The sequence below is a fragment of the Anolis carolinensis genome, chromosome 1 (genome assembly GCF_035594765.1).
Source record: "Anolis carolinensis isolate JA03-04 chromosome 1, rAnoCar3.1.pri, whole genome shotgun sequence".
In the NCBI taxonomy this organism is placed as follows: domain Eukaryota; kingdom Metazoa; phylum Chordata; class Lepidosauria; order Squamata; family Dactyloidae; genus Anolis; species Anolis carolinensis.
The window spans coordinates 274,772,024-274,795,899 of record NC_085841.1 but is presented as its reverse complement, the minus strand read 5'-3'; the positions used below and the strand labels follow the sequence as shown (position 1 = coordinate 274,795,899).

The window sequence follows — 23,876 nt, the reverse complement described above, 5'->3', positions numbered from 1 at the left end:
TAGGCTCCTTTTCTCTCCCTTTAGCTTCTCCTTCCTCCCTTTCTTAAGCTGTAAATTGTAATTTTTTATGATTTATAATATTCTTTTAGAGTTTATTGAAGAACCGCGAAACAGTGAATCTGCGAAAAGTGAACCGCGAAGTAGTGAGAGAACACTGTATTTATTTCAAGAAAATAATTTAAAAGCTTATATAATTCTATTGCTCTCGTTGCATTAGTCAAGTTATGGGGCCTTACGGGATAGAAACTTCTCAAGATGGGACTAAGTACACATTGGTGAAAGAGAAAGCATCTGCTTCCACGTATTAGGAAGTCACAGCATTCTTAAGGACTCCTCTTTAGATGTCTGAATGGGCATTTTTCATTTAGATTGGCTGCTGTGGTGAGCCTGGAACAAATACAATTGCTGTCTAAAGTGTTTAAGATTCTTGGAGAGTTACTCAGTTATAGTTCACAATGCTCTTTTACAAAGATTTACTTTTTTGTAAAATTATAGTAATACCATTATAGTACAGTAGAGTCTCACTTATCCAATGTAAACGGGCCAGCAGAACGTTGGATAAGCAAATATGTTGGATAATAAGGAGAGATTAAGGAAAATCCTATTAAACATCAAATTAGGTTATGATTTTACAAATTAAGCACCAAAACATCATGTTATACAACAAATTTGACAGAAAAAGTAGTTCATTACGCAGTAATGCTATGTAGTAATTACTGTATTTACGAATTTAGCACCAAAATATCACGATGTATTGAAAACATTGACTACAAAAATGCGTTGGATAATCCAGAACATTGGATAAGCGAGTGTTGGATAAGTGGGATTCTACTGTACTTATAAAAGATTATAGTCACTGCAATAAATTTAAACCCATCAGTTTACAACAAAGCAGACTGATATAATTGTTCTTTCTTGGACTCTTATCTTGAGCTGTGAAGTTTTGGGGGCATGTCTAATGTCATGTGTGGTGATGATATGACTGCTTTCCATTCTGCATTATTATTTCAGGAACCCTAAAAGTAGCTATCTATTCTGATATATTGTGGTGTAAACCTTTAACAAATCATTAACAAAACGGAATGGTGCAACCTTTTCCCTCTAACAGCCAGGGCTGTAATCCAAAACTTTGCTCTGTAATATAATAATGCTAATCATTATTGGGTGGATGCTAATTCAGTTTGAACAATGAGAGGGGAAGGGAGTGTTGTGCAGGTAGTGAAAGGAATTGGTGAAAGAACAGAGGGAGGAACTGAGAGAGAAAGGAGGAGGAGCCATATTGAAAACAATAAACTGCATTAGAGATTCAGATTGTCATTTTAAAAATCTCTACCTATTTAGCCTTCTTTTTCTGCCTTCATCCATTCTACCCCAATTAAAGGGACAACTACTAAGCCAATAGAAAAAGGGCAGGATATGTGCCTAAGGGGTAGCCAAAAAGAGAGAGATTTTGCCAGTTTGGTCCAAATGACAGCACAGGACATATATTTGGACCAGTGGAATTGGCATCCACTGAAAGAAAGAAAGCTAGAGAAGGATTTTTTTCTCTGCACTTGATATATAGAGCAATTATAATTGAGGTAGAGGGACACATGACCTCTGGCAGCTTCATAGTCTCTGACATTGTGCTTTTGCAGTTGAATGGAGGAGTCAGGAAGTCAGCTCAGAACTATAATGACCATAAAAGGAAAAGTGGTTCATTGTATTACTAATTGGAACCATAATATATCATTGATCAATAAAGCAACAAGTTACTTCCTAGATTGCAGTAACAAGTAATAAGTGATCTGTTGGGTGATCAGGGTAATAAGTAATGTGATTAGTTCCTTTTGAAAAGTAACCTTTCAAACTCTGTTCTGATATGATGCTGACATGGATGGCATTTGGGCTGTCATGCCTCACTGAGTAGATTAGAATAAATGCATGACCATAGACATAATACTCCTAAAGTAGAGAAGGAAAACAAGAGGAAGAATAAGTGGCCGTTTAATGTAAAAACATTATTCAAGTGTTGACCTCCAGGCATTGTGACAAAAGATAAGTGATTTTTCATATGTTCATTTGTTTCTTATTGTAAACTTGGTTTTATAGGCAATTGTTACACATATGTATGTTGACTTGTATTTTTTTATAATGTTGTGGCCCTTTTAGGAAGAAAAGCAGGACACAAAGATTTATTATTATTATTGACACAAAGACACAGTATGACACAGCAAACAAGATATATATGCTGGATTTCGTATCACAAAATCACAAGTCGTACACTTCCAAAGCGTGTGATTTATTTTTGGATGATGCGCGCAGATCCCAGTAAGGTGGCCCTTTTCAGTTGACAGATCATAATTTTGTCAATGTTTATTGTTTCCAAATGCCGGCTGAGATCTTTTGGCACGGCACCTAGTGTGCGGATTACCACCGGAACCACCTGTACTGGTTTATGCCAGAGCCTTTGCAGTTTGATTTTGAGGTCTTGATAACAGTTTATATTTTCTTGTTGTTTTTCGTCAATTTGACTGTCACCTGGTATGGCGACATCAATAATCCAAACATTTTTCTTTTCCACAACCGTGAGGTCTGGTGTATTGTGTTCCAGAACTTTGTCAGTCTGGATTCAAAAGTCCCACAGTATTTTCGCGTGTTCATTTTCCAATACCTTTGCATTTCCAATACCGTTACATTTTCCAATACCACCTCCTCCTCCTCCTCCTCCTCCTTCTCTTCTTCTTCTTCTTCTTCTTCTTCTTCTTCTTCTTCTTCTTCTTCTTCTTCTTCTTATTTTTATTATTATTATTATATGATAGAAGTGTAAAGTAGAGCTATGATCTCCCAAAACATGGATGTTAAATATACCACTGTATACTAAGAGTAGGATAATGCCAGGTGTTTTTTTCCCTCCTCTCACATGAAACATCACTATTTCCCCACCACAGGATGATTTGATTAGGTGATCAGGTAATTGCTTGTTTTGTACTATATTGCTCCAGTAAAGTAGAAAAACTGAGGCTTATTGTCGCAGTAATCCATAAGGGGGTGCCAACCATTTTAGGAAAAAGGTAGTGCATAAATTATTGGGGGGTGGATGGGTGCTGAGCAGTATGGATTGTTACTAGTAGTACCTGTTATTAGTCTTGGCCCTCCTGGATTACAGTATCAAAAATGTATGGAAAGAAAATTATATAATTGCTAAAGTGCAGGTAGTACTTCAAGAAAAGTTTATGCTAGTTATTCTCTTTAGTTGAAGACCCAGAGTTTAAAGACCCACAATTTAGGATTATTAATAGTTGAAATGTTTCATTCCCATACAGACAATCCGTGGATATTAAGGACCCACTGTATATTGAAGAGAATTGACATACATTTTTTTGACACACAGTTATTGTACTGTGATGCCATGTCATCTATCTGCTTTTTGAACTCTCAGACATTTGAGGAAGTCATGACCCAGCTCCTTTATGTCTCAAGGCAAGACTAGCAAACATTTCTTACAGGGTGTTGACCTATTCGTGACCTGTCTTTGTTGGGATTACCACATGATGATTCTATTTCCCTGGAATTTGAAGGATTAATTATTCTAGAAACCAATTGCAAAGTGTGCAAAGAAATGACATGTAAAACAGGCAAATTCAAATACTGAAGAAAACAAACTGATAATTAAGATACTGCTTTGTCTATCAGGAGTTATCCATATATTAAAAGTAGATTTTTTTTTAATATAGTGGGAGAGTAATAAAAACAGAGTATGACTGTTACCAGGGCCGTAGCCAGAAAAAAATTTCGGGAGGGGTTTTGAAAATTTCGGGGGGGGGGGGGGTTGAACCCCTAGCCCCCTCCCCCCGCTACAGGCCTGTCAATATCTGCTTGAGATAGTGCCTGGAGAGACTCTTAATTTTTTGCGTCTCATAGACTTAGCATGGAGATTTGGTTAACCAGTACAAATTCATGAGTAAACCAGGTTTTTTTTTTTAAACTGAAAAATTTGGGGGGGGGGGGGTTGAACCCCTAACACACACACACACCGGCTACAGGTCTGACTGTTATATTTGTACTGCATATTAAAGTACTTTAAAATGTAACAAAACATTTTCGTCTATTTGTTTGGAACCAATCAAAAAAGATTGGCTTATCTTTTCAAGTGTGAAACATAGACATTTTTTTTAATATCAGAGAAAGAGCAATTCAGTCCGCCTTCCATTTCCACAGATTCTGAATGATAGCAAGGAGTCTTCAGCATACACAACCTTCTGCTGGGGAGTAGGGACCCCTCTGCCTCAGTCTTTGTCTCCTTAGAATTTGAAAGACAACCATCATCAGAAACAGCAGATTCCTGGCAATCTTCCTCCTCCTCTCCATTTGAATTTTCTGACTCCAGGGACTGCTCCTGTGCCACTTTCAAACATCTCTGTTTGAGCCCCAGCACTATCATCAGATTCCTTCAGTTCTTTCTGAAACAATTATTGTGCTGAATCAGTATCAAGACGTAGCTGCTCTCCACACCCATCCAGATAGCAGGTCTACCTGTTTCATTACTTATAGCTCTCTCTTTGCAATAAATTACAGATCATGGGAGAACCCACAAAGAAGGTTCTCTTTATAGTTTCTGCCAAATATACTTGAAATGTTGTAGAGAGAGCAGCCTCTTACAAATATTTTATAAATACTTATTTAAAAGAAGAAGAAGCAGGTAGTTCTTTCAACAAAAAAGGTTCCAAAATTGATTGTAGCTTTTTAGTTTATAATCTGAATTTTGAATGATATCCAGTACAGCTAACATAGTGCAACTCCTGAACAGCTTTTAACCAGCCAAAGTTAGTAGTTTGTTACACTTGGAAGGCTGTGAATCTTCTAGGCACTATTGAAAGACATCCTTACATAAAGTCAGTTATAGCAGTCTAGATGGAAGAAAGCAAGGTATATGCATTATGTTTAACTGTACAAGACCATCTCTGGCCACTGCTGAAATTTCGGCATCTGAACTCAGAGCTTAATCCAGGAGTAAATGCAAACTGTGAATCTGAATATTTAATGCAACTCCATCCAAGATAGGATAAGCCTTTATCTCTGGTCTGCCATGTCTCCCCTGTTCAGCTTTAAACTTCAGTTTGTGTGTTCTTGCCTTTTTATCTTTTTTATTTACCTAGAACTGTCAGATAAGGGTAAACATTTTCAACATATTTTAACATAGTTTATTTGTTTATCTGTAGCCATTACAAGGCAAAACCAAAAAACCAAGATAAAATACACAGTGCTGTTAAAATAATCAACAATAAACATTCTATCAAAAGGAGAATTACTCATTGAATTGATTCAATTCGTCCCCACCACAAACCTTTATCCCTAGAACTTTTCCCTGAAAGTCAAATATCAAATTCTACTGTTAGATGGATTGGAAATTGGTTAACCAGCCAAGCCCAAAGGGTGGTTACTAATGGCTCCTCTTCATCCTAGACAGAAGTGATCAGTGGGGTGCCCCAGAGTTCTATTCAAAATCTTTATCAATGACTTGGACAATGAAATAGAGGGTATGCTTATCAAATTGTGATGGATAGCTAATACCCCAGAGGACAGGCTCAAAATCCAAAATGACCTTAACAAGCTTGTCCAAAACTAACAAAATGAATTTCAGCAGTGCTAAACGAAGGTACAACACTTAGGCAGAAAAAAATGAAATGCACAGATATAGGATGGGTGACATCTGACTTGAAAACAATACATGTGTAATGGACTGTGGACATCTGACCTATAAACAGCGTATATGAAAGGGGTTTAGGATTCTTAGTAGACGACAAGCTGAATATGAGTCAAGCACTGTGATGTGGCAGCTAGAAAAACCAATGCAATTCTGGCTGCATCAGTAGATTGAGGGAAATCATAATCCAACTCTATTCTGCTTTGCTCTGATCATACTGGGAATACTGTGTCAGGTTCTGGGCACCACAATTCAAAAGATATTGACAAGAAGGAATGTTTCTAGAGAAGGGTGGCCAAAATGATCAAAAGTCTGAAAGCTAAGCCCTATGAGGAACAGCTTATGGAGATGGGTAGGTTTAACTCGGAGAAGAGAAGCTTGAGAGGGGACATGACAGCCATGTTTAAATATTTAAAAGGATGTCATATAAAAGATGCAACAAACTTGTTTTCTGCTGCTCTAGAGTCTGAGATACAAAGTGGAGGATACAAACTGCAGGAAGAGATTCCACCTAAATATTAGGGAAAACTTCCTGATGGCAAGAGCTGTTGTACAGTGAAATATTTTGCTTCAGAGTGTGCTGATGTCTCCTTTTAAAAAAGATTTCTACACAGAGACTTGATAGCTACCTGTCAAGTGTGCTTTGATGGTGTATTTCTGCATGTCAGGAGATTGGACTGAATGGCCCTTGTGGTCTCTTCCAACCATAACAGTGCATGGCTATTTATTGCGTAAGTGGTAGACTGCATCTGGCCATGTAAAATCAACAGAGAGAGAAAGAGAAATAGATGATAGTTGTAATTGCTATACTTCAGTTAATCAATGCAATAACAAATAAGCTCATTTTTAAGTCTGCTAATATTGGCCCATCTCCTCCTTTGAAAAATTGTGGATTGCTCTAAATGAAATAGATGTGCCACAATATATGATTGTCCTGGTGTGTAACCTACATTCAAGACAAGAGATGACTATCAGAACAGAATACAGAAAATCAGAATGAATTCCCATTGGCAAGAGGTCAGACAAACTTGCATTTTGTGACCCTATATAATGTATGTATCAAATATATTATATGGGAATTTAGATAAGACTGTAAGGCATGAAAACGGGGGAAGAAACATCAATAATTTAAGATATGCAGATTGTATCATTCTACTAGCAGAAACTAGTAATGACTTGGAATGGGAAGAAAAAACCCTCAAAAATTGGGTTATAGTTCAGCATTAAGAAAAAAATAGCATTAAGTCACAGAAGACTTTCAATGTAGATGACATCAAAACAGTCAAAAGATTCTCTGCTCTTTCATATATCAAAATAGAGATTGTTTGGAAATCAGAAGAAGAGTGGGACTTGGAAAGGCAGCTATGAAAAAATTAGATAATATCCCCAAGTGTAAATATATATCTTTGAATACCAAATAAAGATCATCCATGCCATACAATTTCCAATTTGTATATATGGTTTTGAAGGCTGGACAGTAAAGAAAGCTGACAAGGAAAAATCAACTAATTGGCTATTTGGTGCTGGAGAAGAGTTCTGTGGATGCCGTTGGACAGACTCAGTCAAGGTTTTTAACAGGGCTGAATGAGAGTGTCTTAGAGACTCTCACTCATAGTGTCATCACTGAAGTATATATGACAGGAACCAACAATAAATATTTGTGACCCTGAGCAATAAATTTGGAAAGGATAAATAACTTTCTTCTGAGGAAGGTGAATCCTAAAACATAGAAAGGTCTGAGTAATTGGCCTCCACATTCTCTCCGATCCCACGTGGCTTTTTCTCATGATCTAAAAGAATATAATAGATCATCTAGAGATGCCAATAGGCGAGAAACCTGTGAAATTTAAGAAACAGAAACGTAGGAACTAGGGAGTGAATGATACTTGGAAACGAGTTTAAATAGTGATGTGTGGCAGAACTGGAAAAAGTCAATCCCCATCTTTTCCAAAAGAGGATTTAAAAAGTTGAAGCATGTCTATTTTTCGATCACACTATTAAATCGTTTTCGATTATTTAGATATTCATCCACTGGCTAACATACATTTTGGTGTCTCAAATGTTAGCTCTGTTTCTGGGTATATTTGACCTATTGATTCCAAAGCTGGCACTGTTTTCCCCCATCAGCTCTAGTTTTTGAGATGCAGAACATATATTTGGCCATAGAAAATCATTATAACCATATATAAGAAACTAGAGCGGACGAGGTCTATCCAGTTTTCTCAATCAGCACCCTAATTAACAGGCCTAAAAACCAAGAAACCAGGAACAGGCCTAAAAACCAAAACACCAAGAATTTTGTTGTTGTTGTGCTGTATTATGCTAAAATTGAAAGACAAGATAGAAATACTTTAAAAGTCCTTACTTTTAGACCAAGCTATTTAAGCATTCTGCTAGAATTTTCATTTCTTCCTGAAAAGGGCCAGGGTGTGGTGCAGCTGGTAAGTAGCCAGCTGCAATGAATCACTATTGACCAAGAGGTCATGGGATCGAAGCCCGGGTAAGATTGAGCTCCCAACCATTAATAGCCTAGCTCGCTGCCCACCTAAGCAGCTCGAAAAACAGTTGCATCTGTTGAGTAGAAAATTCTAGTTACCACTTATGTGGGGAGGCTAATTTAACTTAATTTAAACATAAAACTGCCAGCAGTGTGTAGAAAGGAATGAGGAAGTACTACCATCAAAAGGACTCAGTGTCATAGTGGACAATGAAGCAGCAGCTCCCCCTGTGCTCAGAATTGAGCATACCCTCATGAAGCCGGAAGCTGGGAAAATAATGTAAGCCGCCCCGAGTCCCTTCGGGGAGATGGGGCGGGGTATAAAAATAAAGTTATTATTATTATTATTATTATTATTATTATTATTATTATTATTATTATTATAAATATTAAATTGCCTCAGTGTCTGTCTACATGTTGTATGTTTAATAATGGCATTGAATGTTTGCCATGTATATGTGCATTGTAATCCACCCTGACTTCTTTTCGGGGTGAGAAGGGTGGAATATAAATACTGTAAATAAATAATAAATAAAATCAGGAAGAACTTCCTAACCGTGAGAGCTGTTCGGCACTGGAAGTCTCTCCCCCGGACTGTGGTGGAGGCTCCTTCTTATAGAATCATAGAATCATAGAATAGTAGAGTTGGAAGAGACCTCATGGGCCATCTAGTCCAACCCCCCGCTAAGAAGCGGGAAATCGCATTCAAAGCACCCCCGACAGATGGCCATCCAGCCTCTGCTTAAAAGCTTCCAAAGAAGGAGCCTCCACCACAGTCTGGGGGAGAGAGTTCCACTGCCGAACAGCCCTCACTGTGAGGAAGTTCTTACTAATGTTCAGGTGGAATCTCCTTTCCTGTAGTTTGAAGCCATTGTTCCATGTCCTAGTCTGCAGGGCAGCAGAAAATAAGATTGCTCCCTCCTGCCTATGACTTCCCCTCACGTATTTGTACATGGCTATCATGTCTCCTCTCAGCCTTCTCTTCTGCAGGCTAAACATGCCCAGCTCTTTAAGCCGCTCCTCATAGGGCTTGTTCTCCAGACCCTTAATCATTTTAGTCGCCCTCCTCTGGACACTTTCCAGCTTGTCAACATCTCCCTTCAACTGCGGTGCCCAAAATTGGACACAGTATTCCAGGTGTGGTCTGACCAAGGCAGAATAGAGGGGGAGCATGACTTCCCTGGATCTAGACGCTTTTCCCCTATTGATGCAGGCCAAAATCCCATTGGCTTTTTTAGCTGCCGCATCACATTGTAGGCTCATGTTTAACTTGTTGTCCACGAGGACTCCAAGGTCTTTTTCGCACACACTGCTGTCAAGCCAGGCGTCCCCCATTCTGTATCTTTGCATTCCATTTTTTCTGCCGAAGTGAAGTATCTTGCATTTGTCCCTGTTGAACTTCATTTTGTTAGTTTCGGCCCATCTCTCTAGTCTGTTAAGATTGTTTTGAATTCTGCTCCTGTCTTCTGGAGTGTTAGCTATCCCTCCGAGTTTGGTGTCATCTGCAAACTTGATGATCGTGCCTTCTAACCCTTCGTCTAAGTCGTTAATAAAGACTCTTTGGAGGCGTTTAAGCAGAGATTGGATAGCCATCTGTTGGGGGTGCTTTGAATGTCATCTTCCTGCTTCTTGGCAGGGGGTTGGACCGGATGGCCCAACTCTATGATTCTATGAAAAGTTACTTTAATTTAGAATTAAAAGGAAATATACTTCTTAGATATAGAACTGCATTTCCATTAAAAAGGTTCTTGAAAAGATCTCAGAATTTTTTTAGAGAAGAAATCCTAAGAGTTAAAATCTATAAAAAATGAAGGTCAAGGCACTTTGGATTCAGCATTTTGAAATATTTATTTTTAATTTAACCCCTCCCCTTCAACAATATATGCAAAGTTTCAGTAGGAAAGAGGTTATTCTGCAGAGACATTTTAAATTCATTTATTGAATGAATCTGAAGATTAGATTTTAAGTATGAATCTGTTTATCATACATAAGTACAAAGCAGACAAATGCTTTCATTTGCTACTTTTAAACACATTTTTCATACCCCAGAGCTCATATTTTAAAAATAATATGAGTGATTCATAGAACTGGTTGATGGAACAATACCAGCATTTTTCTAAGAAATAGATTCCAAGGAAAACAAGCCCAAAGGTTATGCAGAGATGGCAATTTGTATTTCTGTCAAGAAGCTGGTATTTCTAATTATTACAAACCCATTAACTTAAGTCTATTTTCAGCAACGTAGTGAAAGACAAACCTTAAAACCAAACCCACATGCAGAGTTAAGGAACATCTAAAACAGAAGATACCCAAGCTGGTAGGACAATGCAGGGAAGTTTACACAGCTGCTTCCTCTGCTATACCATTTTAAAGACTAGGGAGAGTAAAGGTTTTCTATATTCCAGGAGACTGGAAGTATAATAGCATTATATATAGATAATGGTGTATGTATTAGCTTAATAAATTTCTCCAGTAATCTAGTAATCACAAAATTAACTTATGGTGGTCATCTTCAGGTATTTCTGGATAATGTGTATGATCTAGAATAGTTGCAATGTGGCTTTAGGCTTGGTTATGGAGACAGTTTTGGCCAACTTTGTGAATGATCTAATATGAATATGTTTCTATTATGGTAATTCTGATAACTTTTATGCCATATTTACCATTGTATCATTTTGTTTTGGCTGGTTGAATGGGACTTGCCTTTCATTTGTTCTGCCTAGGTGTACTTACATTTATCCCTTTTTAAAATGATTGTGTTCATTTTGGCCCAGCTCTCTATTCTGTTAAGATCATTTTAAATTCTGATCCTGTCCTCTGGATATTAGCAACTCCTCTAACGTGTTATTGAAAGTTTTCATGGCAGGAATCACCGGGTTGTTGTGGGTTTTCTGAGCTGTATGACCATGTTCCAGAAGCATTCTCTCCTGACATTTCGCCCACATCTATGGCAGACATCTTCAGAGGTTGAGGGGTCTGTTGGAAACTTAAGTAAGTGAGGTTTATATATCTGTGAAATATCCAGGGTGGGGAAAGAACTCTTGTCTGCTTGAGGCACATGTGAATGTTGTAATTTGCCACCTTGATTAGCATTTTAATGGTCCGCGGTTTCAAAGCCTGACTGGGAGCTGCCTGGGGGAATCTTTTATTGGGATGTGTTAGCTGGCTCTAATTGATTCTGGTCTGGAATTCCCCTGCTTTTTGAGTCTTTCTTGTAAACCTCACTTACTTAGGTTCTAACAGACCCCTTAACCTCTGAGGATGCCTGCCATAGATGTGGGCGAAACGTCAGGAGAGAATGCTAATAGAACATGGCCATCCAGCCCGGAAAACTCACAACAATCCAACTCCTCTAATTATGTGTCATCAGCAAATTTAGTAAACACAACCAGTATCATTGATAAAGATAATGAATAGTAGCATCTACACATTTTACTAGCTTGTTTGCAAGAATATCACAGAGAATCTTGTCAAAGGGCTTACTAAAATCAAGATATACTACATCTGTAGCACTCCCTTCTTCTAGCAAGCTTGTAACTCTAGCTTAGTCTGGCATGATTGGTTTTTGATAATCTCATATTGATTTTTAGTGATCACAGCATTTGTTTCTAAGTTCTTACAGATAATTGGTTTAATGATCCTCAGACTGGGAGGTAATTGCTTGGATCCCCTTTTTTCCAGTTCCCTTCTTCCAATCTGCTCAGACTTCTGCTCTCCTGGAATTCTCAGAAATTATTGCTACTGGTTCTGAGATTACTTCTGCCAAAATTTAAAAAATACTCTTGCTTATCTTTTCCATGCAGTGACCCTACCATTTCTTTGTTTTTCCTTTTGCCATAACAAAAAAAGCCCTCTCTAGCAAGCCTGAACTCATTCTGTACTTCAGCTTTGAATTAAAAAACCCGAACACACAGTGTTCTATAAATACACTTATGAGTTGGTTTTGCTGGAGATTTAGAAAATCCTAATATTGAACTGAATATCATTTCAGTGTTATAGTTAATCCAGAGATTTACTGAATTTGTGTTACTGAACATAATTAAGAAATAATCACTTTCATTTGTTTCTACTTGTTAAAATTATCATCTGCATACCAGACAAATGTATCAGTTTGCTTTTAACTATGCTTCAAAGTACTGCATATGCTTTTAAGCTGTCTCATTCTTAACCAAACCTATTAACCCCTGTCATTAAGAGATTGCTTTCTAGAACTATACAATTTCTGTACTAGGATGTGTCAGTCCCCAGAATCTTTCAGAAAAGCTTTCTTGTAATTCTTGACCCATATTTGTGGATTAGTCTCTCTAAATTCCTAATTTTTTCTCATGTAATTACCCCCCCCCCTTTCTGCCCTTCTGACATCCTGTATGTTACATCATATTGGCTAGAGAGTTTATTGGTCGGAATACATTCCTTAATAGTGTGTCTGTAAATGATCATAAGATGCTTTAATTAAATTATCAATATTTCAGTATTGTAGCAGTGTGAACAATGAACTATGTACGTGTGTGTGTGCATAGCTCTTAAATCTTTTTTTTTTAAAGAATAACAGGAAACAGGCTGATTGCTTACGTTTTTTAAAAAAGGGAAGTCAAATATTTCAGTGCAAATTGCATATCTTCTGAGATCCTTGAAAACAGTGAAGGTCAGTCAGGAAACCTCTGTTCAAAATGTTTTAACATACAGATCTTGTACAACAGGATGTATGCTTGACTGTGGAAACCCAATAGTCAACATTAGAAAGATTGTTGATTTGTTATTGTGTTGTCTCGTCTGTTTGTGTATCAGCTAGTCAGTTAGTGTTATGGATGTGCCTGGAAGGTCAAGGTTAGCAACAAATAAGAGTTCAGACTTCCCTATTTCCGATGAGGATGCAAGGTTGGTCTATCTTTACTCTCTTTACTGTAATAATCTATTATACTTCAGGAGCTGAAGTAGACATCTTGCTTGTTTGTTTAATAAAATGAGTTAAGAAAAGAAATGAATTTAACAGTTATTACATTTGTCTAAGATATGAGTTACTGTGAAACAGTTTATGGCACAATTCTACAACTATATTTCGAAGCAGGTCACATTAAATTAAGTGAGGTTGTTGTGTGTATGTGTGTTCAAGTTGCCTATTGACTTCTGGTGACCCCATAAATTCTTTAGAATTTTTATAAGCAAGCAATACTCAGAAATGGTTTGCCAGCATTCCCCTCTGAAATACCACTTAGAACACCTGGTATTTATTGGTGGTCTACCATCCAAGTTGAATATCCATTATCTGAAATTATATAATTCAATTTACCAATAACATTAGCCTGGTAATGTGATTAAACCTAGAGTAAACCATTTGATCCAGCTTAAAATCAAGTTTAAAAAAACACAGGGAAAAATCCAAATACTGCAACAAGTGAGGGCTGCTATTCCAGATCCCCTTGTGGGATCCAGGATCGCATACCCACAACCACTGCATGCACCCAGGGCTATAGCAGTGGGATGGCAGTGCCTTCCTGCCCCTGCACCCCCCCCTCCCCCAATTTCCTCCCCAAAATGACAGAAAGTCCTGCCTTACTGATGCTGCCTGCTCTCTGTACTTTCTGATTCTTTGTCATGCAGGAAGCAAAGCAGCTTCAGAGGAGGGCAGGGGCCTCACTCCTCCTAGACTTCTTTGCTCTCTGAGTGATGAAGAGTCAGGAAATACAGAGCAAGCAGTGCAGGTAAGGGGGGAATTTGCTGTCATACTTTGGGCGGGAAGGATACAGGAAGGATGAGAAACCAAACCTATGCCCAGCCCTGCTGAATTGGCTTTGGCATGGCTGGGCTGTTGGGCTGTTGTTGTCCACCAACTTTCTGTTTTCCATTCTTGAGCTGAAAGTAAAGTAATTGCCTTGGAAGATGATGGTCAGGCATTTGGACAACGTAGCCAGTTCAGCAAAGTTGATAGCAGTGCTGGTGGTCTTTGTTTCTTCTAGAACACTGATGTTTGTCTGCCTGTCTTCCCAAGAGATTTGCAGGATTTTTCAAAGGCAACGCTGATTGACTCCTTCCAGAAATTGAGAGTGACATTTGTAGATGGTCCATGTTTTCCAGATGAACAACAGAGTTGAAAAGACAATAGATTTATAAACAAGCCTCATGGTATCCCTATGAATGTTCCAGTCCTGGAACACTCCCTGCTTCATTTTTTTAAAAAATGCTGCACTCACAGCGTTCAGATGGTGTATTTTAACATCAATAACTTTTGTGGAGAGATGGCTGCCTAGGTAGTGGAAATGAAAAACATTTTCAAGCATTACACCATTAAGCTTTATTATCGGCATTGCAGAGGGATTGGTTGGTGCCTGCCACTTTCGTTTTCTCAATGTTCAGTGAGAGGCCAAGCTTTTCATACACTTCTTCAGATGTATTCAAAGTAGCTTGTAGGTCTTCCTCCAAATGAGCACAGACTGCATTATCATCAGCATATTAGAGTTCTATAACAGAAAGTGTTGTGACCTTACATTTGGTTTTCAACCTGCTGAGGTTAAAGAGCTTACCATCTGTTCAATATGTGATTTTTACACCAGTGGGAAGCTTCCCATCAACAAAGTGTAAAATCATAGCTATGAAGATGGAAAATAAGTTTTGGCAATAACACATCCCTGTTTAACAACTGATCTCACCTTCAATGAATCACTTTGAGAGCTGTTGCTGTCCAAGACTGTTGCCATCATGTCACCATGGAGGAGGAGCTGCATGATGTTCACAAATTTATCAGAATATCCAGTTTTCAAGAGAATGGTCCAGCAAGCAGTACAATTCACAGTGCCAAAGGCCTTTGCCATGTACAGAGGTTGATTTTGTTCCCAGCCTTTTCCTTGGAGTTGTTGTGCAATGAAAATCATATCCACTGTTCCTCTGAGGGGCAAAACCCAGTCTGAGATTCAAGGAGCATATCTTCTGAAATAGATAGAAGGCATTTTGTGAAGATTCTTGTGAGGATTTTTCTAGCAGAGTTTAAAAGGGAGGTACTTCATCAAGCTGTTTTTGATAGCAAAGCCAACTCCGTGTATTTGTTGTTCTTGTTCATGCAGTCTCTTCCAAAAGAAGATGTAGCCTCCTTTTTCTTCCTTCAACTAGCCCTCTCCTGCTCCTGTGGTCCCTTGGAGTTCTACTGTCTCAATGTTAAAACGCCTCCGCTCCCTTGTAATAATATCAGTCCTACGTTCAGGATGTTCATTCTCTGTGTTACCCAATAGTGTCCGTATGTTCCACTTTCCAAAGTTCATTTGTCTTTTTTATCGCAAGGTGGTGACCCTTCTGGATGTGGTAGTCCAGTCAGGATAAGTAAGAGAAGCAGACTATGTTTAGGGCACCAAACTGCTCAACTGCCTTTAAGTTTGAACAACTGAATCCATAGCCACCACCATCCATGGGTCAGTCCATGGCTAGGGGCTTCATAATCCTTCCCCCGTTGCCACTCACCAACTGCCGTGGCACTTTTTTTGATTTTGGGTTGTGTTTGCAGATGCCAGGGTGTGAATTTGTTCTATATGTGGAGATTAGTGCATAGCGCCCAACACACAGTCTTCACTGATAGAGGTTTTGTTCCAATGACATGGTTAATACGACGACTGGTGGCCTCTTATCTGTTGCAGCCTTCATCCGCCATCACAGCAATTGTAACATGCACCATGTTATAATTCACATGCTCTGCCATTGAGGGCTTCAGATCATGCTTCTAGGATCTCCCTTGTGACCATGCTAGCATGGGAGACCCTGCTGAGAGTATGTGACACCCAACTGCTCCGCTCACAAGTTCACTGGAACACACAAGCCCCCTCACCACGACAAGTTGACAATCCAGCGAGGGGGGACACAAACTATAGTGGGTAATGAAATATGAGTTCTGCACATAGCAAGAAAATTAACAAAAGTTATATTCTTTTACATACAGATGCTTCTTCCTTCTTCAGTTTTCTATCTAAAGCATAAGTGATAAAGGCACATTTCTTTTAGCCAAAGACTCTGTGTCCGTACCAAACAAGGCTGAGGTTTTCCTAGCCAGTCAAAAAAGCAAGTCAGAGAACAGGGGCACAACCTGTGCTTGAATAGTGCTGGTTCTGGATTCAACCCTTGATCTGGAGTCCATGTTTTCTACTGCCCGCAGGAGTGCACTTGGTCATTTACAGCTAGTACAACAGATATGCCTGTTTCTGGAAGGGTCTGAAATGGCCAGGATGACATAATTTGTTACATTCCATATGGATCAATGTATTACTTGATGTGTGTGGCTACCTTTGAAAATCAGAAAATTGTTAGAAACAAAGCCTTTAAAAATATTTTTACTTTTTCATTGAAATATAGAACTGTGTTCTAACAGCTGAGAAGATATGAATTACCACGTGGTGGAGAATGTTGATATTTCCTTTGATATTCATGTGAAGCGAGATAATTGGGCACATATGTCTGAAAGTAGGATAAACCACAAATATTTTTAAAAATCAGGTTGAGTATGGAATATTGTTAGTAGCAGTCTGGAATATATTTGTTCTTGTTGTATTATCACATACATATATTTTACACCATCAATCAATGCATTTATATTGTTTTTTAACATTATACTGACATTTTCTTTTTACATATGCAGGCTGTTCATTATGGAAATGGTTTGCCTGCACATATTCTATTGCCTGTGAACTTTGTAAAATATATTGTTTTTAAAATAGTACATTTAGCCTTTTTAAAAATTTGCAAAGGTGGTCTAGTGATGAAGGTGAAATTGATGAACTCCAGATATTGTACAGCTGAAATCATGTATCCATTTTTTATTTGTAGAGTAAAAACTTGTTTCCAAAAACAAATTGGTATAAGTAGAAAAATGCTTACTCATCCAAGCTGCAAGAAAGTTACTTCTAGTACACTTTGATATGTTTTTCCAGGGAGCTGGCTGCACTGAAACAAGTAAACAGGTGACTAGAGCAAAGTTGGCAGAAAATGTGGAGTGTGGTTGATTGAACACAGGCTGGACACTAGAGTATTTCTGAGGGCCAACTCTATGGCAGGATGATTAGGAAAAATATTTCTTTTTTGGCACCATTCTATTTGTAAAGAGCTGGTCGGCAGAACTGTTTGAAATGGTCAGGGGTCTTTTACACACTGGCCTGCAAAAGGAGAATCCACTTGCCAGTCCACTGATGACAACTTGTGCAGGACTTTGCAGATGAAATCAGTCAGATATGCTCCAGTTGAATCCTATAATTAATACAAACCCAGTGGATAAAATTTGATGGCTGTTTATCCAGTGCTAATGTATAGCTTTCTCTATGTATAGCTCATGAATAGGGTAAAGGATTGTTGAGAGGGGAGAGCCCCTGTCCTTCCTAGCTTATTTTTTTAAGAAACAGGGAGGGAGCAGGCTGAGTGGATAGAGGAAGTGGTTCCATCATACGTAAATAGGCATTCATAAAGCAATTGTTGCTATCATTTCATATTCCTTGCTAGCTTACATATACCAAATTTGATACCATTTTTGAAGTTGTATAGAAAAATTAGTAATCAAATTTTAATAATGTTTCCTCTTATGTCTTGGTCATATTCTCTATTCCTAGGTAGTCCCTCCCTGAACATGTACTTCATCCCACCCATCATTTTCTTTCAACCTCCCTCCCTCTAACCCATTTGTTTGAGCAGCCCTTTGACTTAGCAGTTAAATCCTCATTTCCAGCGATAATGTTAAGCATATAATGTCATTTGAATATTTTTGTTTCATCCATGGTCTTTGCTTTCCTCCTTCTGTTCCTTTAATACCTGCCTTAAGAAATCTTGAGGGCAAGGACCACATTGTGGTACTTCTCTAATTTTTATGCATCAATATGTAACATATAATGATGGTGTGGCATAAATATATTTGGTACTGTTTCATTATCTGGGCGGAAACCAAAAGGGGACCTAAACAGAGATGGATAGTTCATTTTACGGAGGGGGAGCATTTCCCCGTTTACCTGCTATTCCCCCCACCCATATTGCCATCATGGAAACAACCCTCGTTTATGAAACAGGAAGTGGGGGTGGAGAATAGCCAGCAAAATAGGGGAAATATTCTTTTCCTTCAAGCCCCCCCCCCCCCCCCAAATGGACTATCCTTCTCCATCTAGGCCTCCTTTAGGAGTCTGCCCGGATAATGGAATAGTGCCACATATTTTTCTATATATTAAAAGAATTTCATGTGCATGCATTGTCATACACGTCTATAAAACTAAATCTGTACAGCATTACAATAGAATTAGATTATGTTTTGACACTATGCCATCTGAAGTTGAATGCTTCTTATTCTTCATATAATAGTGTTTTCAAAGAAATTTTTTATCTTAAACATTATGAGAGTATGTCCTACATTATAAACTTGGCAAAATAGTTAAACAGTTCATGTATAAAGTCCCTCATAATTGAAGAAAACTTCTGCTACAGCTAAGTTTAATAATGGAGCCCCGGTGGCGAAGTGTGTTAAAGCACTGAGCTGCTGAACTTGCAGACCGAAAGGTTGCAGGTTCAAATCCCGGGAGTGGAGTGAGCGCCCGCTGTTGCTCCAGCTTCTGCCAACCTAACAGTTCAAAAACATGCCAATGTGAGTAGATCAATAGGTACCGCTCCGGCGGGAAGGTAACGGCACTCCATGCAGTCATGCCAACCACATGACCTTGGTGGTGTCTACGGACAACGCCGGCTCTTCGGCTTAGAAATGGAGATGAACACCAACCCCCAGAATCAGTCATGACTGGACTTAACATCAGGGGAAAATCTTTTCCCTTTACCTAAGTTTAATAATAGTAGAATTGAATGAAGCGTAATGAATTAGGGTGGCAAGGTAGTGCTACTAATTGCCCATTCAGATATCTTTGGTTGAACAAATGATACATAATAATTTGATGTTAAACATTAAATGAAACATATGTATGTGGAATCTTAAAAGATCATTGAGGCTGTAACCTCTAAGGAATAAATTACAAATTATATTCAAGTCAGCGTGTTTTTACATGAATAGGTTACGAATTACAAAGTGAAAAGCAGGAAGGCATTTGCAGAGGAGGCAGTTGTCAAACACTTGCTATATCTGCTGATTTTCAGCTAAAAATTAATTGAAAATCTCAAGTATAAGTCACTTCCATTTGTGACTTCTGGTATTTAGCAGCATTTTGAGATATGAGGGTAGGTTTTCTATCTGACACTCCAGAAGTGGCAGTTGTGCTGTGGGTGATATTTTGTCCCATTTACTTAAGAGGTTCAAGTACTCTCCCCATTCCTTGTGTAAAACATACACAGCACCAGAGAGAGAAAAATAAAACAAATTTGAATAGATGAATACATACCTAGAATTTGAATGTAGAGGTTAACATTCCTAGATATAGTTTGTTATTGTATACATATATTATTTGTTAACATAAGAAATATCCTTTTATTTTTTGTCATAGCATTTGATTCAGTGACACAATTAATGGAAGAATTGGTTGATTTTTTTTCAGCCAACTAATCTCCTGTAGTCTCTTACATAACCTGTGTTGGCTTCTTTTCAGACTCATAGAGTTTAAAATTTACAGCTGGAGTTTGGGTAGACATTTTGTATTCTGTTCCCAACATCAGCAGGTTGTTGTATTCAAAGACCCATTATATAAAGTTTAATTCATTAAGCTTGGTTGATAAGTTAACGACTTGTACAGCTTTTGGTTTAATAAATAGTTGTACAAAATGCCATTTAAGGTCATGATCCAACTTTCTTCGGAAAATAAGATCAAACATCCTGAAAGAGATCTAGCAAAATATTTCAGTCAAAGGAAAATAAGCACATAGTAGAGGACCATACTTGAAATGTGGACAAAAACAAAAAATGACACTGGAAAATAAAAATGTGCAAGGTTTGCCATATTTTATCTTTACTACAGATTTTCCTGAAGCAATTCTAGGAATGTTAATTATTTCACATTATTCTTCTGTTTTGGCAATATTTTTGGCGCTTTGGAATCTTATGTGTGTGTTTGTGTATTTGTTTTTTTTTGAAGGAATTCAAAATGTACTGAGTTTGTTCTGTGCAGTCCTCACAGAAAACAAGGTCCTCTTCCATTCTGCAAGTTTCCAAAGGCTGAGTGATGCCTGTAGAGCACTCGAATCTTTAATGTTTCCTCTAAAATATAGGTGAGCATTATTGCATTGTTTTGATTTTGAGGAACACCAAATTAATAACATGAACCATTGTTGGCGGGCGGGGGAGTGTTTCATAGCATGAGGTGCTTAAAAGTCAAGAGTCATTGACCAAGTTTTTACATAATAAAAATATTATTTCCCTCTTTTTATAATATGAAGAATATTCAAAGAATGTACCCTGTTTCCCCTAAAATAAGACATCCCCAGAAAATAAGACCTAGTAGAGGTTTTGCTGAATTGCTAAATATAAGGCCTCCCCTGAAAGTAAGACCTAGCAAAGTTTTTGTTTGGAAGCATGCCCAATGAACAGAACACCAGAGCATGCAGGATCAGTAAATGTACATACCATAGAGTGTTGTACATGGAAATATTGGTAGTGATAAGAAATTCTTGATAGGATCCACAGTTTGTCTGGTTATGCTGGTTTGTGATGACAACTACTGCACAGTATATAATAAATGTTCATTTTTTGTTCAACAATAAATGTGAATTCTTCTTCATGGAAAAACAAGACATCCCCTGAAAATAAGACCTAGCACATCTTTGGGAGCAAAAATAAATATAAGACACTGTCCTATTTTCGGGGAAACATGGTATATTTCCTGTTTTGTGATTACATGTTCAGGCATGGGCAAATCTTTTTGCCCTGGGGCTGCCTTGTGGGCCCAGCTGCAAGGGCTGGGCTGGGAGGGAGTGTAGGTGGGGCCAGAAGAGGCAGGGTCATGGGTGGAAGGAGTGGGGTCATGGGGTGGAGGCAGGGCTGGGATAGCGTAGTAGAAGGGCGGGGCTGATGCCTCAGAGAGGCTGGGTCTAGGAGACAGAAGAGGTGGGTCTGTCTCCAGGGAGACAAACACAAAGCTGCCACTTGAAAGCACCATGTTTGTCTCCCCGGCTCTTCTAGGCCCTCGGAAGGCAGCGATCTGCCTTTCTCGGGCCCAGAGGAGGGAGAGAAAGATGCCACTGTCAAGCACGCTTAGCAATGGCGTGTTTGTTTCCCTGGCTCTTCTGGGCTCTGGGAAGGCAGCAGCCCGCCTTCCCCCAGGCCCAGAGGAGGGAGAGAAACACGCTGCTGCCGAGTGCTCTCCAGGGAGTACTTGGCAGAGGCGTGTCTCTGCCTCAGCCCTCCTCTCTGCCTGGGGATGCAATGGGCCACTGTATCTGAAGTAGATGGGAGCCAGGGCGAAGAGCCCAAAGGGCTGCATCCAGCCCTTTGGATTTGCCCACGCCTGCATGTTAGTTGCTAATCATTCTTATTGTGGTTCTGAGTAACCCATTAAGCATTCTTGAGAAATTTCTGTCTCTCGAGTTCCCTTTCTGTTCTATTATAGGTAGGGTCAGTGGATGCGTTTTTGGCTATTGCTTGTTCTACATGACTGGGCATGTTTCAGTTCTGCAGTGTGAGGCCCCTTCTCACTGTCATACAATGCAGATCAATGCAGTTAAACTGCATTCTGAAACTGCGTTATATGGCAGTGTAGAAAGAGCCTTAGGCTACAGGCAGAAATAGGAGCCACCACATGCATGTTAGATCCTTACCCTTCCTGCTTCTTAAAATGTCCAGTGGTGCTGACTGGGTAGATAAGGTAAATTCTTGACGCTTCTTTGTAGCCAGACAGGGTTGCAGCCCCTATAAAAGAGATGATGTGCTTCAAAAAATCCTTCTTGTATCCAACCATAATAGAAAAGTATCAACCACTCTACAATAGTATATTCATGGGCCAGGTGGTGGCCTCCAAACGCAAGGGGATTTGTTCCCATCCTCCATGCTCTTTAATATACATGAACACAATGGGAAAGATTTTTTGGAGGCTTGGCTTCAGTGTTACCAGTATGCTAATGACACCCAAATCCATATTCCATCTTATTCCAAGGAAAACTTTTTCATTCTAAACCAGTGCCTTATGTCAGTAATAGACTATATATGAGAAAGGTGAAGAATATTCCAGACCAGGGGTTCTCAAACTTTTTCAGGTGCGGAGCCCTGTTTTGAAGCAAAAGGTTCTCGTAGAGCCCCAATAAATGTTTATATATTACTAGTTTTGCCCGGCCACTCGTTGCTGTGGCTTATGGGAATCATTAGTTGGCCTGGTGGAATAGCAGTGAATAGCCTTGCAGCCTCAAAGCCTGGCCGTTTTCTGGAGTAGCTGGAGTAGCACCCTCAATCAAAGAGCCACTTTGAAGCTTGGCTATTTCCTTTGTAGGGGAATTCTTGTTTGGCCAGCTTGAACTGCACTGAATAGTATTGTAGCTTAAAAGCCTGGCCGGTTTCTACATAGGGCATCCTTTCTAGGCCTGGTTGTATGGGACAGAGTAGCCTTGTGGCTTCAGAGCTTGGGGATTTTCTATCTAGGGGAAATCTTGGTTGACCAGGTTGAATAGCACTGAATAGCCTTGCTGCTTGCAAGCCTTGCGGAATCCTTGGTTGTCCAGTTTGAATAGCAATTAATACTCTCAGTGTGGCAAGTATGAATGTTGCTATTAGCCACCTTAATTAGCATTTAATGGCCTTGCAGCTTCAAAGCCTGTTTGCTTCCTACCTGGGAGAATCCTTTGTTGGGAAGTGTTAACTGGCCCTGATTGTTTCCTTTCTGGAATTCTCAATTTCCCTTTTTTCCAAGTGTTGCTCTTTATTTACTGTCCTGGTTTTAGAGATTATATTGTTTTATATTATTATACCACAGTAATTATTTCATATTACAGTAGAGTCTCACTTATCCAACATTCGCTTAGCCAATGTTCTGGATTATCCAATGCAGTCGGCCTTTTAGTAGTCAATGTTTTTGTAGTCAATGTTTTCAATACAGTGTGATGTTTTGGTGCTAAATTCGTAAATACAGTAATTACTACATAGCATCACCGCACATTAAACTACTTTTTCTGTCAAATTTGTAGTAGAACATGATGTTTTGGTGCTTAATTTGTAAAATCATAATGTAATTTGACATTTAATAGACTTTTCCTTAATCCCTTCTTATTATCCAACATATTCGCTTATCCAACGTTCTGCCGGGGTGTTTATGTTGGATAAGTGAGACTCTACTGTATATTTATCTTATATTATCTGCTTAGAACTGGATTATATGAGACTCCTTCTACACAGCTGTATAAAATGCACACTGAAGTGGATTATATGGCAGTGTGGACTCAAGATAATCCAGTTCAAAGCAGATAATATAAGACTATAAATAGGTAATATAGCTGTGTGGAAGGGCCTTGAGTCTACACTGCCATATAATCCAGTTCAAATCAGATAATCTGTATTTTATAGGCAGTGTGGAAGAGGCCTGATTGAAGAGGCCCTGGGCACCATTAAATGGCTGAGTGGGTTGCTAGGAGACAGAGTGGGCGGAGCTTAGCCTTCTAACTGGCAGCAATGGGGAAAAAACAGTTATTCCTCTCCCTCTAATTAGGATTTTATTTTTCTTGGTTTTTTGATGTAAAAACACAGACCAGATGGCTATGTCTTTTGTGGCCAAATTTGGTGTGATTTGGTCGTGTAGTTTTGTTGTTTAAGGGAAAAAACTATCAGAA

General features: G+C 38.9%; 1 protein-coding gene across 14 annotated transcripts in view; it reads left to right on the top strand.

The window, feature by feature from the left end:
• The window catches only part of sbf2 (SET binding factor 2), a 339,926-nt gene that overhangs the window by 183,045 nt on the left and 133,005 nt on the right, over positions 1-23,876 (top strand). For all 14 annotated transcript variants that reach the window (XM_016993005.2, XM_062978926.1, XM_008106923.3 and 11 more), the window contains one exon: positions 20,204-20,336. In XM_016993005.2, coding sequence (XP_016848494.2) covers positions 20,204-20,336 — 133 coding nt within the window. The remainder of the gene's footprint in view (positions 1-20,203; positions 20,337-23,876) is intronic.